Here is a 17,340-nt window from a genome sequence, read left to right on the forward strand (position 1 = left end):
AACTAAATTACCAATGTGCTATCGCAAAATATGTTCACTGAGTTTTGTGGCTGTTTTTTTTTGTTAGTGTTTCTAAAGTTTGAGGTGTGGAGGTTGTATCTTGTTTTGAAATTATTTTCCGTTAGTCCTACACATTTTTCCTGCATGTTTGTTTTAGTTTCGGTGACTGTGGCTTGGTAAATTAAACTTGATTCTAAACATTGTTTGTTTAGCGGGCAATGTTCCTTATTTCTGCAGTTGCATTTTCTGGTGGGTGGGTTTTGCTCTTGTTCGTGGTTTATTAATATTTTTTTGTTGTGGCTTGAAATTATTTGTTCTATGTTGCGCATACACGAGTAGCTTATTTTTATGGTAGTATTGTTGATAATTTTATGTAGCTTGTTGGTTTTTGGACAGTGTGTATCAATTAACTTTAGGAACTGCTGTCCAATGTTTGTGCTGACGTTTTTGTCGAAAGGTGGGTTGAACCAAGTAATATGTCGTTTTCTTGTTTTGCGTTCTTCACTTGTGTGTTGAAGATTATTATAAAGATAGTGAATGCATATTTTTATAGGAAGCATTAGTGTCAATTATGAGTTATTGATTCCTGTTAATTTTTGGTTGTGACTACTTACTGCCAGGCGAAAACACAATATTAATTATCACTCCTACATACTAGTTTAATTGCATTAATTAATGGTAACACAATGTAAATCTATCACTGACCCTCGTGCACACATGTTTGTCGCTATGTAGGATTTTCGAGTTTCTATAGAGCAGTGAGCTCTAAGTAGATGAAATGGAGAGAGTCCGTTTTTCTTCCCAGCCTTATCTTATAAGGGTTTCCGTCGGGAGTTGGAAAATCTCAAAGAGCCAACAATATTCCAGGATGTGGGTAGGCCTGGTTTATCATTGGTTGTTGTATGTAGACCAATCGTCTGGGTGTCAAACTGTAGCGTCCATACGCTGGTGAATTCTAATTAGGTTGGTTACGTCCCGTTACGAGTCATAATCTCGCACATGTTTACATTATATAGGTGAGAAGTGAAAGTCTAAATGCGGTCTCAACTCTGTAGCTATCCACATGGCCTTTTTTAATTATACCACGGGCGATAACGATTAACACCTGGCAATGTGTGAGAGTAGATGTAAGGATTGTGTATTGATTTATTTACAATCCTGGGAAAGTTGAGGCTGGGAAGCTTGAGGCGATTGAAATATATCACTAAAGTTGAGGCGATTGAAATATATCACTACAATCATCTCAATCACTATATTGATCAATATTATAGAACATTGGATCTGAACAGTGAAAAAAATAATACAACGCAATAATGAAGGATAAATTATCACTTTAGATAAAGAGGAAACCCAAAATGTCCATAACCCTCGTCTTTGTAAATAAAAGGTATAATTACCATAGCCTTTGTCAATCTGTATTTGGGATTGATATCTCGGGAAACGGAGATGAAATTTAGATGAGAAATCCTGAAACGTCAATTGCTTTCGTCTCTTGACTAGTGTATACTTACTATCAATTTTTCACTCTTTTAAGGGTGCTAAAACAACGTTCAGGAGGTTAAGAATTACGATGGAAGTGGTTAAGGTCACTATAGCCTATAGATGTCCATGATTTGTAAGTGTTTGTTGTATCTGTAAAAAGTAGACAATAAAAACAAAAGAAACGTTTTTTTTTCTAAACTAACTGTGAGCCATTCATGTCTGTCATACCATGTCACTGAAAAAGAGCGTTTTCGAGATTTCCACACCTGTGTTAATTCATAATCAGTTGGTTGGTGAGGAACTAGTCTTTTTATTTCTAATTTGCCATCTAGTGTCAATCTCCCAAACGGTCGGTGAAGTAAAGAGTCAACTTGATTCATTGCAATTCATTGTTTAACAAACAAAACTTCAAAGTATATCTCAAATAATGAAAATCAGTGGACTACGATTAATGATTGCACAATTAAAAGGTAGATTCAGATCTTAAAGCATCACAAAGAAAAAATTACTCCACTTAAGTACTTAAAAAATCTAAAAACACACCAAAGTATAACTGTTGACAATCTTCGCTTTCTTTCTCTGACTCACACAAATACACACGCACAAACAAACAAACACACACACACACACACACACACACGCACACAAATAAACACTCATACACACGTAACCATCAACTCGGAACTACAAGCAAGAAAAATGTTGGTAAATTTGTCCACAATGCTTCGTTGCAAAGAATTACTTTATTCAATAATCGTGAAAAAGAGTTGGGGGGGGGGGTGATATGTCATATTTTTAAGTTTTATGTTGTCTTTATTTGCTGCTTACAAATAAACTTGACAATGATCAGTGTTTTTGACAGTTAATGTAATATTTTGGATGGCCCAAGTTACCCTAATTTGGCGAATCCCCCCGTCCAACGGTGGAGCTCTCAGATCCTGGCACAAGTCGAGGGGTTTTCCGCTATTTGAAGATAGTATAATTCGACCCAGTTTCTCGCTCAATCAGCTGTAGCGATACTAATGGATAGAGCATTAACTGGAGCTTGGATTGCTTTGCACCACACGGTATTTGATTTAGTCACTACTTCGCGCAGTGATGTCACCAACACACGAGTCGGCGCAGTGCGTGATTCGGAAACTTGAATAGAGTGGAGACTAAAAAGGCAGTATAGTGTTGGCGAGTTGGCGAAAAACAGTGGAGTTAAAATTTCTCGGTTTTACCTTTAATTAAATTATGCTGTTAATGATTTTTAAAAGATTGGTACGGTGCCTGGCACCATTCGATCCAATAGCCCCACGCCACTGCAATCTGCTCAATATAAAGTATTGGCCCTTCACAGTACAGAAAGTAATTATTTAAAACAAGGTCAATGATGAAGGATAGATTATTAGTTTAGGTGAAAGACAACCCCGAAATGTTTATAATATTCACCCCTGTATTAAATTCTATATCATAAATTATAGGATTTTTTTATATTCTACAACATATGTAATTTCCATACTTTCAACCCTGATTTGCACAATTCAATGGGTTTTTTGGGACCTAATTCCCCCTACTACATGTTCACATTATAAATAACAATAGCAATGACGACATTGGACAGAATTATAAATAACCACAGCAAATGATAAAAATAATATAACGAGTGACGAAAACTGACAAAGAGTGACAACTCATCACCAAGCAATACCAAACAACCAATAAAAACAATTCTGGTCTAATCAGAACATCTTCTTCATGAGTCTTTTCTCAATACATAATAGGATTCAATAGTCTAATGTCACGTCCGTCCAGCAACGAGCAGTTTGGTTCCAAACAAAGATAATCGGACCTTTTCATTCTTCACCCTGGCTAAAACTTTTTCACATGTCATGTGATCAGAATGTATAAAAGTCAAAACATGATCATATTTATAGTGATTTTCTCCTCTGGATACACGTTTATGCTCGTCAAAGAAGTATTTCATAATGGCGTCCACCATTGTTCCGATATTTTAGAACCAGTTACTAGGTTACCATGCGTCATTAGGAGAGAAGTGACATCACGACCGTTGAAGCCTATTATGCTTCTTTTAAAAGTTTAGAAACAGATAAACACAGTTTGTGTGAAAAACATATTCATATGCAAGTGGGAATTATGAGAAGCCTTACAATAATATTTACAGAGTTGTATCTTATTTTCCTATATGCAGGACAACATAAAACTTAAGTACCCATACATCAAATTTACGTCTCACAAAGGAAGGCAAAGAAAGCATCTGAGTCTAAGGCCAACTTGTGGTAATCTGCAGCCTGAGACAAACTGGGTCTGTGACAAACTGGAACGTTTCCACGAACGATTCGGCACGCAACTTCCTGCTCGATGCCTCCTCCTGCTACCCACGTCCTGACTGTGTTGGGCCTTAAGTCAGCATACAATAGTGGCATATAAATGCCTTGTCTTCATTTTTCGCCTACAATTTATAGCTTTAAAATGCTTGTGGTGGGCTGACTGAGATGCTCCGTCACGATGTAAAATTAATTTATAATGACCAGTTGTTGTCCGATCTTGTCACTGGTGGTGGGCGATATCTAAATTTTCGATATCGATATGATAACGATATTTCGATACTAATATATCGATATATCTATATTTATCGATGCAAAGGAATTACACGTCGATATATAAAAAATCGATTTAAAAAAAAGTTTGATGAATATAGGTACTTGCCCCCCCCCCCCCCATCCCCCCAACCTCTAACCACTCTATTCGTTAAAAGTTCGTTTCTCCATTGATTTTCATGTATACTGATTCTGATTTTGTGTTGATTTTGGCTCCATCATTATAAGTCGATAAGAACAAGAACTGAAGAAATGATTCTCGGTGTGTCCAATTTTGGCTATGCACGTCGCCATCTGGCAGCCCTGATAAACTCGAGCATAATATATTTTGATATCGATGTGGCAATTTGAAATCGATATGGTTCGATATTTATATATCGATACATAGATACTACGATACGATATGCCACTTGTCTCCATTCTATGCATCCTAGTTTTGTTGCTTTTGTTCTGGTTTGTTGTTTTCGTTGTGTATTGTTTGTTTTTGATTTTGTTTTCCTTTAATTTATAAAATCTCTCCCCCCCCCCCCTCTCTCTCTCTCTCTCTCTCTATATATATATATATAATATATATATATATATATATATATATATATATATATATATATATATACATATATATATATATATATATATATATATATATATATATATATATATATATATATATATATATATACTAGTAAAAAGCCCGCAATTTCGCGGGGAAAGAACTATTTTCATTCGATACTGTACTCACCATCATTTAATGAGGGCAGAAAAACAAACACCCTAGCACCTTTAATAACACTTATGACTAACCTCTCGAGCTAACCCTAATAGAAAAAAAACAACTCTCGGACTGCTTTGTAGTACCTTTTAATACTTAGCAAATCACAATGGCGGCCGAAAATCAAAACAATGGTCAAATTAGGAAATTTTAAACTTTCACAAATCTATCAAAGTTTGTTCTAGAGTTTTTAAAGTACTTCTATATAATGACAAACTGAATAAATAAATGCCTGACAAAATATCAACGGTGAAAGTGCAAATTTAAAGAATACTGGGGATGTAGGATCTTTCGGAATGTCTCCCCTTTACTTAACTTATGGAAAAACAAACACCCTAGCACCTTTAATAACACTTATGACTAACCTCTCGAGCTAACCCAAATAGTAAAAAAAGAATCAAAATGGCGACTGAAATACCTTCATGTGATCAAGTGAATAATATCACTATGAATGCCACGATTTGCTGAAAAATGCCAACACACACACCCTTTAGCATGTATACACCACACACAACACACACACAAACATACACACACACACACACACACACACAAACATACACGCGATTAGAACATATTACTAGATAACAAAACTGATCACCGCTAAATCAACAACACAACGGAAGTAATAATAATACTTGATGTCATAAATAGATGACGCAAATTGACAACTTTTTACAGTGGCAAAATTAGTTGATATTGAGAGCCAAGTGTCGTCGGTACATATTTTACGATATTATCTGTTTGACTCAACGAACTTTCAAACTGACTTTAAATTATAAAAGGAAATCAAGTTATCTGTTTATCTATCTGTAAAAAATACATTTCTAATTTTCAAATCTTTCAGTAGAGTTGTGCGCCGTATCAATTTTTTTATTGACTCAAATAAGCACAATGTTCTCCACAATGCTATATTTTTTAAAGAAAGGATATATATATATATATATATATATATATATATATATTATATATATATATATATATATATATATATATATATATATATATATCCCTTTACTCATCTTCTCTTAACTTATCTTCTCTCACTATCTCACCACTTTCGTCGTTTCCTTACGCCTTGCACACATACGTTTGTCCTCTTCCTACACGGATTATGATCTCATAGCCTTCATGATGACATGATGATCGCACCTGCAGATTAATTTCCTCTAAGGACAGAATCCATTGTAAAGCTTCCCGAGGTCCGAAGTTTGAGAGCTTTTGCCAAGATTAGGGTCATTTTAATCAAGCGATATTTGAAGAACGGGTTTTCTAGCCAAATCTTTAAATACGTGTCTTTCCAGGGTACGGCAGTTAACTAAACTCTCTCCTTACCAGTCATTTTCACGATTTTCCCCAAAACTTCACACCCAACTAACACAAAATAGACTTTATATCATTCAAACACAATAGCAGTAAAATTCTTACGATACATTATTTCTTTAGCAAAACATGCTCTACAACACACTGTTCATTTTCTTTAAATTTTATGATGTACATAAGAAATTTGAATAAGAAAAATGTTGGTTGTATCGTAACGATGTAACGATTTTCCTATAATTGTTAAGGAGAGGATTAAGCGCATGATATGTTTGTTTATCAGATGCCGGCCAACGCATGCACGAGATTTTTCAGGAGTTTTGTCCTCACAAGCGAATTGTTCTTTTTAGTTTAGGTTAATACGTGCTCATTCAATTGATATGTTTGACATTGCTACATGAAGTTTTATATGTTTTCAGTTGCTATCAAATATATAATTCACTTCGTTTCTATCTTTACTTTTCTTTATATTATTTCAAACTAGCTTTATTTCTTGTCCATGATGATCTCGATTACATTTATTTCAAACCAATCCAAATACTCTTTTAAAATAATAATAATAATAATAATAATAATAATAATAATAATAATAATAATAATAATAATAATAATAATAATAATATAATAATAATAATAATAATATAATAATAATAATAATAATAATAATAATAATAATAATAATAATAATAATAATAATAATAATAATAATAATAATAATAATAACAATAATAATAATAATAATAATAATAATAATACTAATAATAATAATAATAATAAATAATAATAATAATAATAATAATAATAATAATAATAATAATAATAATAATAATAATAATTAGAATGATGATGATGATGATGATGATGATGATGATGATGATGATGATAATAATAATAATAATAGTAATAATAATAATAATGAAAACACTAATAATAATAATAATAATAATACAAATAATAATAATAATAATAATAATAATAATAATAATAATAATAATAATAATAATAATAATAATAATAATAATAATAATAATAATAATAATAATAATAATAATAATAATAATAATAATAATAATAATAATAATAATAATAATAATGATGATGATGATGATGATGATGATGATGATGATGATGATGATGATGATGATGATGATGATGATGATGATGATAATAATAATAACTAAGTTTATCTATATTGTGCCCAATCCTCTATCCAATTAACCTCTAGGAATCCATTATAGATCAATCCCTAATCGGAGCACTTTGAGTTGTAAATGCCCATTCAAACCAATGACGCAAAATGATTAAAGAGTTACAGTGAAAATTTAATATTTTGCATAAATTGAATCCCCATTTTGAAAGATATGTTTATGCAATTTTGATCACATTTTATTCTTTTCTATCAATTTCACCCTCAAAATAGGCGTTTACGTGTATTCTTAAAACAAATGAAAGTATCAATTCTCGTGTTATTTAGCCAACTGCCTTAAAGTTGAATAATAAAGACAAAAATAACTGCTCAGGTGTCAACTTAAAAAACAAAAACAAATCAAAACAAAACTGCGCAAGTGTCTACTGACAAGTGAAAATATACTGCGCCAGTGTTATCTATTCCTTAGAGAATTACGTGGAATGCGCCCAACGAAGCTGATGATTCGTGTCTGACATCTGGCAGACAGACGACTAGCTCCGATTTGCTTAATGCCTTGTATCTGATTGATACCATACATTTTCTAATCAAAGAGCCCATACCCCTCCTCCCCTTGATAGCGTTAATATTTATCAATGTCATTTAAGGATCTGTGATACGCTTCAATAATCGTAACGTCACTTCCCTCGTAATGACGCATGGTAACTTAGTAACTGGCTCTAAACTATTGGAACAATGGCGGACGCCTTTATGAAATATTTCTCCGACGATCATAAAAGCGAATCCAGAGGGGAAAAAAAAACATTATAAATCTGATCATTTTTTGACTTTTACACATTCTGATCACTAGACATATGAAAAGTTCTAGCCAGCATGAAGAATAAAAAGAACCGAGTTTCTTTGTTTAGAAACACGATGGCGGCCGTTGCTGGGCGACGTGACATCAGATAATTGAATCCAATTGGCTAGATGTTTCACATTCAAACAAAAGCTTTCGATAATAACATAATTCATTAGTTCAACTTGTCCTTCAAATGTCGATCGATTTAGACTACCCTCATTTTGGTAAAAATTCTCAAACCTGGAACTAATTTTGTTTTTGACTGATGTATAATGAATATTTCTCACTTTATTGTATTGAATGCAATGAAATGTATGCATTGATTGGTGATAGTTTTTAAAAATTATTATTATTACATATTCTTATGAATGTCACAGAGGAATTATTCCCATTAGCCTTTCAGACAAGATATGATATGGTATGATATGATATGATATGATATGATATGATTTGATCTGATTTGATATGATATGATATGATATGATATGATATGATATGATATGATATGATATGGTTTGATCTGATTTGATATGATATGATATGATATGATATGATATGATATGATATGATATAAATTATTTTGATATGATATGGTGTGATATGTTATGTGTCGCGTCTATATGGGAGAATTGGCAAATAGGAATAGACAAATAGGAGTCAGATAGTTTCCCCAAAGACATAAGTCGTCCGGTGCCACTTTTAACCTGTTATATTCGGGATAAAGTTCCCCACAACTCGACAGACAGAAGAAAATGTTTAAGTTTAAAGAAATAGGAAGTAGAAGTAGTGGTAGATTATTGGTACGTTATATAAAGATAGGTAGGTTCAGAAGGTAAGTATTAATCCCCGTTAAAGCAGAAATACTTTAATATAAATCAATATAATTGCCTCACACAATAACACGTTAACACATAATTTGGCCAAAAGAATAATAGTACATTCTAGTTAATTAAAGTTAGGCTATGGGTAGTTCATTTTCATCTCTTCAAATTGTCCGTTTCTCAAATTATTATAATTGGTCCCTTATCTGTTTGGATGTGACTGATGGCGGCGTTAAGGTTGCTTCTGCCTGGTTATTTTATGGGAGAGTCTTTTATTCATACTCTGGTTGTCCTAGTGGTCACTTGATAAATTCAGCCCTGGATCAACGTGTAACCAAATGTCGTTTGCGGGGTAACACGATCTCTGAAAATACTGGAGCAAATCTTTTTCCAACATTTTTATATTCCTTATGAGCAGTGATGTCGTGAGGATTTCCAATTAACAAACCCTTCACATCACCAATGATCTAAATTTTGTTAGCCATTATCCCAAATTAACGGGTAGGTTAGTGGGATGGGGAAAGATAAGTAAACAATGAGAGCATAGGAATCAATACATATAAATGCATAATAGTACTATCGCGTTTTTGCGATAGCACATTTGTAAATGTAATTCATGTAATGTAATTCATTCATTTGAAGGCATACATACATAGACAATAATATATACATATATAGATAAAGAGAGTCAATGAAATATTTTGTTATAATAACATGAGCTATCAATTTCTATCATTCACATAAGTTATCGATTTCTGTTATGTTATAGGTTATAGGTCTACTTACGACCCAGGCGAAAACAATATATTAATTATTACTCACTACATATACTAGTTTTAAATGACACATATTAATCAAAACACAACATAAATCCACAGCTATAAGATTGATATATTTGTTTCATACTCTTGTCCACACAATGTTGCTCGGTAAATAGAATTTCAAGTTGGTCACTAGAATACCATGATGGTGATAGAGCGATGGAATGAGAGAGAGAGAGAGAGAGAGAGAGAGAGAGAGAGAGAGAACGAATTAGCTGAGTCTTTGCTTATATAGAAATATGACGGGAGTTTAGTCAATCCCAGAATCCAATGGTTAGTGCCAGGATGTTACTGGTCATCTGCTCGAGACCAATCATATTCCGCGTACGTCAGTCATGGCTGGGGCATCGGTAATAAATTGCGTAATCCTAGGGTAATTTTACGGCGCTTTGATCAGCCGGACCGTGGATTAATTATTCAGCCATATGGCATCCCTCGTCTATCCGCTGGGCGTTAATTTATTCAGTGTCATACTTAGGCGTTCTTTTAATTACAGCAGATGGTAACCTTTAATTGTGCTGGGAGAATAAAACCGTAAAAGAATGGGGCGAAACTTTGAGAATATATGCATTGGGTTATTTAAAATCCTAAGAAAGTTACAGTATGATGTGATATAATAAGATATGATATGATATAATATGATATTATATTTGATATGATATTATGATCTGATTTGATATGATACTTTATGATATGATATGATATGATATTATTTTGATGTAACATGCTGTGATATGATATGATGTGATATGATATGGTGTGATGTGATATGCTGTGATATGAAGTGATACAGTGTCAGACAAAACTAGTAAGAAAAATACAAAAATATAAACCTACCAAAAATCATCCTTCCTGGACTGGGAATAGAACCTCAGACTTTTCTTTCTTTGTCTGGCACCGTTTCATACTTTTTCAGATTCTTATCTTACACCTGTGCCTGCTCTCTAATTGATCATTTTTACACTTTTACTCTGCAGGTTGATCATGTCGAATTCCCATCATGGCAAGCCCAGGTATCCGGTAGTAAAACTTGGTTTATAAAGCCACCTCACGAGTGCAGGAGCCAGTGTCACGACATGGCGGTCACAGTTGAGAAAGGAGATATATGTACGTTTAAATTAAGATTTTTAGACAACTTAGAAATAACAAAAAATGGGTTCAATAGTCGTGACGCCACTTTCCTCGAAACGACGCATAGTAACTTAATAATTGGTTCTAAACTATCGTAACAATGGCGGACGCCCTTATGAAATACTTCTCCGACGAGCATAAAAGTGTATCCAGAGGGGAAAAAACATGATAAATCTGATCAATTTTTGAAACTTTTATACATTCTGATCACATGACATATGAAAAAATTCTAGCCAGCATGAAGCATAAAAAGTATAGATTTTCTTTGCTTAGAACCAAGCTGCTCGTTGCTGGGCGGACGTGACACCAGACTATTGAATCCTATTACAACCCAAACTTGAGAAAACTCTAGTAAATTCCATATGTGACCCAATGTCTCAAAACGGCATTATGTCGGGATGAAACGGACCATAAAGTGAACTCCAGTGCGGATTTGTGGTCTAGTTGATTCCTTGGAAAAGTCTCTTTACTCACATTCTCTCACCTTTCTCAGGTGTAAAATGAGTACCTGGCCGTTAACAGCGTTGTCTATGTCCGAAAAAAAATGTAATATCGCCTAACAGGCGTCATGTCTCGTCCTACATGTTAAGTTTAGCTGTTGGTCATGGACCCCTTGTAAAGCGCTTTGAGCACGTTTAGTGGATATTGCGCTATATAAAAGGTCAATTTAAGAAAAAAAAAAACAATTTTTGATCCTAATGACATCGAAATACGAACTTTGAAATAGTTGTAATGTAAGGGCTTGTATTTATTCCCCACCCTAGGAAATATAGACATTAAACCCAAGATTCATATGTGTAGACAGAGAGTCACATATTATGGAATTAAATTTAGATAGAACGAAGTTACGTCACTCAGGTCTTTGTTATTGTTGTTTTGTTTTTTGTTTTGTTTTATCTGCGTTTTTTGTTTTGTTTTGTTTTTGCTTTTTTGACATCCATTTTTACAAGTAATTCTCACTAAACTGTATATGTCAGACTATAAACGTTCATTGTGACACATAGTTTTGTTTGTTGGTCGGTTATATTTACAGATGACAATATTGTGAGTTGTTTTTGTTTTTTAGCCAAGCACACACCATCTATAGAACAAAATCAATTATATAGGATAGCACACGTCATCGATGTAATATAATCATTTGGTGGAATGCAGTGTATTTTAAAAATTGTTTGAATAGTCCAGACTCATTCCCTCGACAACTGCCCAGAAAAGTCATCGGCATCAATTGGATCGGGAAACATAATTCGGTATCGATGATCTTAATCTTATTAAGCCAGCTCTCAATGAGCAGTTGCCAGGCTTCTCCACCAGTAAGAGGAGACACTGGGTAGAAGCGAATCGGCTTCAGTCGAGAACCTGACTAACGCAAAATCACTTCATCAATGGTGACTTTCCACACCCGAAACCGCAGAGCATCTAGTTGAACGGTGTGCTGTTGTGACGAAGCTTCCGGGCAGGTTTGCAACAGTGCACAAATGCGGTAAAGAATTTGCGGATTGAGTCGATCGTCATAACATAGTAGTGTGAGAACCATTAGAAGCTACTGGTAACAATGATAATATATGATAATGACAGCTCAAAAATAAGGCCGATCTGTAAGAAGAAAAAAGAAACAGCAATGGAAATAACAAAATTATAAAAGGAGGCAAGACGAAATTTGACAATTATAAACAGCAATTCCTCTCTCTCTCTCTCTCTCTCTCTCTCTCTCTCTCTCTCTCTCTCTCTCTCTCTCTCTCTCTCTCTCTCTCTCTCTCTCTCTCTCACTCATATATATATATATATATATATATATATATATATATATATATATATATATATATAAATGAGTTATAAACGACTCACATGAATCCAGTGTTTCACTCATTTTAATATGCTAATCTGAATTGTTATTTTAATTTATAGAGCATTTATAGAGCACTTTCTGAACTACAATATCAATAATCATATATATATATATATATATATATATTATATATATATAATATATTCCTCTGTGTGTGTGTGTGTGTGTGTGTGTGTGTGTGTGTGTGTGTGTGGGATCTTTGAGCACGTTTAGTGGATATTACATTTTATTTATAAAAGCTCATGTAGTTTTGAAATTGAAGCCAAAATTTCGTCATTCTACGAATTTTTCGTCAAAGGTGGGTCTGCATTAGCATAGGATAGCAAAAGGTTTACATAGTTTCTTTATTCAAGGTCTCGATACAATTATGTAATATAATCGTCTGTTGTGGATTTGAACGTAATATGATTACCCTATTGGATCGCTTCCTCTTGTTGTGAATATTAATATTAATATACATGTTCACAGCCTTCACGCTTGGCGACCCGAATGATCATGTTGGATTTTGTCATTCTGTTGAGATAGTTACGGAGTGATTTACTTATTTATCTATTTATTTATTTATTTATTTATTTATTTATTTATTTATTTATTTATCTATCTATTGGCTTTTCTCAGTAGATGATTGTTTTAAAATGTTTCAGGTTTTTGTCTTAGATCTTGAATTGGTGCAAAATGTTTATTACCTTTATTTATTTTTTCTGAATTGTTAATGAGTGTAGAAGCTGACTATCTATTTGTCTAAATTACATGATTTTAAAATTTGATTAAATTCATCTGATTTTTTTCTATTCCTATGTACCCCCCTCCTCCGTGACATGGCTTGCCTAATCCATCAGTTGTCATGGACACCAACATATGGTATCATGCCACCCGTGTCAATCCTGGAAATATCAGCGTGAGCGTTGGCGCAGAGTATGATTAACCCTGCCTTCAATACGATTAACTCTGCGTTGATGATAATGATAACAATGACGATGATGATGATTATGATTATGATGATGATGATGATGATGATGATGATGATGATGATGATGATGATGATGATGATGATGATGACGACGACAACAACAAAAATGTATTTATTATCAAAAGGAGAAATGGATTAATCATGCATGTTTTATTATCATAAATATCAATGATGCATAAAAGTTACGCACCACTTCTTTTAATGAAGATTAACATATTTAATTGAAATCTGGTGTCAAACTTTATTTCAATGTTGGAAGATGAATAATTTTGATTTAAGATGAATCCAAATTTACAACGATAGGGGAATAAGCAGGACAGAGTGAAAGAAATGCCAGCTCGAGGAGCTTTCGGAAGGTCTCCCCTTTGAACGGCTTCTGGAAAGCTTCGTACAGCTCTGGGGGCTTCTGGATGGCTTGAGAATGCTTTAGATCACCTCAGCCTCCGGACGGCTTCTCTAGGCATCCGGACGGCGATTAGTAGGACTGATTGAAAGGAATGCCAGCACGAGGAGCTTTCGGAAGGCGTATCCTTCGGACCGCTTCTGGAAATCTTCGTACAGCTCTGAGGGCCTCCGGATGACTTGAAAATGCTTTACATGACCTCCGGACGGCTTCCCTAGGCCTCCGGAAGGCAATTAGTAGGACCCGTAGAGTTTTCGCCCTGGTCAACCGCTTCTTTGCCAATCAACTTTTGCGCCTCGAACACACACTTTCCATTAACAAAAATCAAACTTTGAGGTTGTGATTATTTATCGTTTTTCAGTCGTGATGAGATCTTTTCAAACACAGGTGTAAAAAAAAATAATTAAAAAATTAAGATTGTAGTGATAGCTTTACAATGGTGCGTTACTTTTGTGTATCAGTATATTATTTGAAATTGACACTTAATAAACAATAATAATATTATTAATATTATTCTAAAGCGATAAAGATATTGTCAACGAAGATTATATGCGTCCGACGTGTACAAATTTGTCCACGTCGAGCGCGTCCAATCGGAAAACATGAAGACGCCTCATGAAATGTTCTCTTGGGGGTCATAATTTATGGCATTTTGTTCTAATTTCAATTTTTACCAGAACCGGCCAAATTGCTGGTTGTGAAATTTACTCCATATTTATCGAAAGCTTGAAAACGTGCCTGTGATCGACAGCATAAGAAAATATGTTGTGAGACCTCTTCAAACGACCCGTTTGCACATACATCAGCCCTTTAAAGTATGAAGGATTATGTCTTTAATTTTCTTGAAAAGAATTATGTTCTCAATAATTGAACAACTTTTTATGTAAGGGAACAATTGGCATTGGTGGTATTACAATGTTGTATTTTTATGATTATCTATGGTATCATTTTATGCTTTGGTTTCATTTACCTTTTTTTCTCACTTTCATGTATGTTGTCATCAACTTGTATGGATTATTGATTAAAATCAAAGTTATTTTTGTTTGTCTTTTATTGACTATGGAACTGATACTTATCATAGCAGACCTGCCTATTTGAAATAGGAACATGTAATAAGTAGTTTTCAGGGTAAATAACATCGTAGACATTTTAACTACCCTTAAAAATCACCAGTTTGTCCTTATAATGCGTGGGGGAAAATATTTTTAACTCTATGTGATAGCTCTGGCACCAGAACTTCGTTTTCAAGAAATGACATTTAATTAAAAACCTTTATTATATCCAGCTCAGGATTTAGCCGTAGTTCTACGGGAATTTTCGTAGTAAGGAGGTCTGTTGTGATGGGTATCAATTTTTATTTTTTTTAAATGAGAAAAACTGATTGGAAAAGTAAAAGTGATGGTGATAGTGGTAGTGATAATGGTAATGGTGGTGGTGGTAATGGTGATGGTTGTGGTAGTAATGTTATTATTATTATTATTATTATTATTATTATTATTATTATTATTATTATTATTATTATTATTATTATTATTATTATTCTCCTTCTTCTTCTTCTTCTTCTTCTTCTTCTTCTTCTTCTTCTTCTTCTTATTATTATTATTATTATTATTATTATTATTATTATTATTATTATTATTATTATTATTATTATTATTATTATTATTATTATTGTACGTATTGATGGTATTACGATTGTTGTATTTTTTGTGTTGTGTATCAGTTTATTTTTTGGTTCCATTTACCATTTACCATTTTTTCCCCCACTTTCATGTATGTTGTCATCAAATTGTAGATTTATTGGCGAAAGCCTAAGATTGAATAAACTTTGAAACTTTGTTATTTTATGCTAATGTCTTGATTATCTTACTATTACTCACAGGCGTTTATTTCTTTCAGTTTAGTTCGCCAGGTAAATCTAGCCAGTCGAGTGATGATGAGTCATAGCTTTACACAGAGAGGGAGACAATTTTTTCGCCGTTTTGATCGATTTTTTCTGAATTTCAAACTAATGTAGTATTGCCGTTATTAAGTGTAGCAAAAATATTTTTATACTACCAAACAGTTTTATTAACAGACTTTTCATTGATTATTTAATCATAATTATGACGTTGTTAAAAAGCAAGAAGGATAACCCATGAAATTGATACATAAATTTAAGTGAATTGAAATTTTTAAGAGAATATTTTAACATGTTCAACACTTAAGATTAAAAAAAAAGTAATGGAAATAATGTTGAATATCTGTAGAATGTAGACATATAAATTTTATACCAGTAGATTGAGGCGATTTTGAGATATCAGTTCACCTGTACGTAAAAGTAAGGATTTTGAGTAAGGTAAAACTGAAATCCAATCACAGCATTGTCTTAATAGACATTTTTTAATAAACCAGAAACATAGTCAAATGTGATTCATGTATATTTATCCCAGAATCAACGAATTATAAGAATTCCATTAAAATTTGTTATATAAGGACACTCATTTAAAGACAATCAAATACACTAAGAAAATCTTAAAGAGTTCTTATAATTTTCATAACCTTATTTTTGAGATATCCATGCCCATTACTTTTTTTATGTACTTGACTTGCACCTCTTTTAATTTGTGTGCCATATAGACTGCATATAGCACATCACTGGTGAAAGATTAGGATCATACTCACTTCATTAAGTATTGTTTCTTGTTCAGAGTTTTCTCATTGAACCAAAGGTATCAATACCTGCATCGCATTTCTTTAAATTATGTACCAGTGAGATACATTTCTTGCAAATTGAAATATTCAAATATGTCAGAATTTCACATTTATAACTATAGTCAATTGTTGATAACGTCTAGAGTCTTTTAATCCTCTCAGCACGGCTCTGTACTCTTTCACAACAAATTCGACATATTTCATTTGTACTGGTGTGATGACCGTCTTCAGTGTGTCTCTCCATGACCCGAACAGAACTTAAATAAGTAAATTTAAGAAATATCTAAAATTTCCGCTTAAATTCAATGAAATCAAATTAAATAAATGTCTCTTATCATCACTATCTAGTTTTATTATTGGGTTTCTAAAATATCATGAAATATTCTCCTCTTTGTTGGTGTCACAGTAAAGATTGTTCACAATTATCTTATTAAATTTTATTTTATTAAGAACTGAATTCATCTCACTCCAGTTATATTTCGGTAGGCCTAG

At 33.1% G+C, this 17,340-nt stretch overlaps 1 protein-coding gene across 3 annotated transcripts in view; it reads left to right on the plus strand.

The window, feature by feature from the left end:
* LOC144973291 (uncharacterized) overlaps positions 1-17,340 on the plus strand; it is a 128,864-nt gene that overhangs the window by 34,525 nt on the left and 76,999 nt on the right. For 2 of the 3 annotated variants that reach the window (XM_078915558.1, XM_078915559.1), the window contains 2 exons: positions 10,782-10,911; positions 13,621-17,227. In XM_078915558.1, coding sequence (XP_078771684.1) covers positions 10,782-10,911; positions 13,621-13,706 — 216 coding nt within the window. In that variant the 3' untranslated portion in view covers positions 13,707-17,227. Of the gene's footprint in view, positions 1-10,781; positions 10,912-13,620; positions 17,228-17,340 lie in introns of those variants that run through there. The other variant, XR_013645517.1, reaches the window with a different exon arrangement.

This window comes from Berghia stephanieae, chromosome 5 (assembly GCF_034508935.2).
Source record: "Berghia stephanieae isolate SIO BIC M18660-M18661 chromosome 5, UCSD_Bste_1.3, whole genome shotgun sequence".
Classification (NCBI taxonomy): domain Eukaryota; kingdom Metazoa; phylum Mollusca; class Gastropoda; order Nudibranchia; family Aeolidiidae; genus Berghia; species Berghia stephanieae.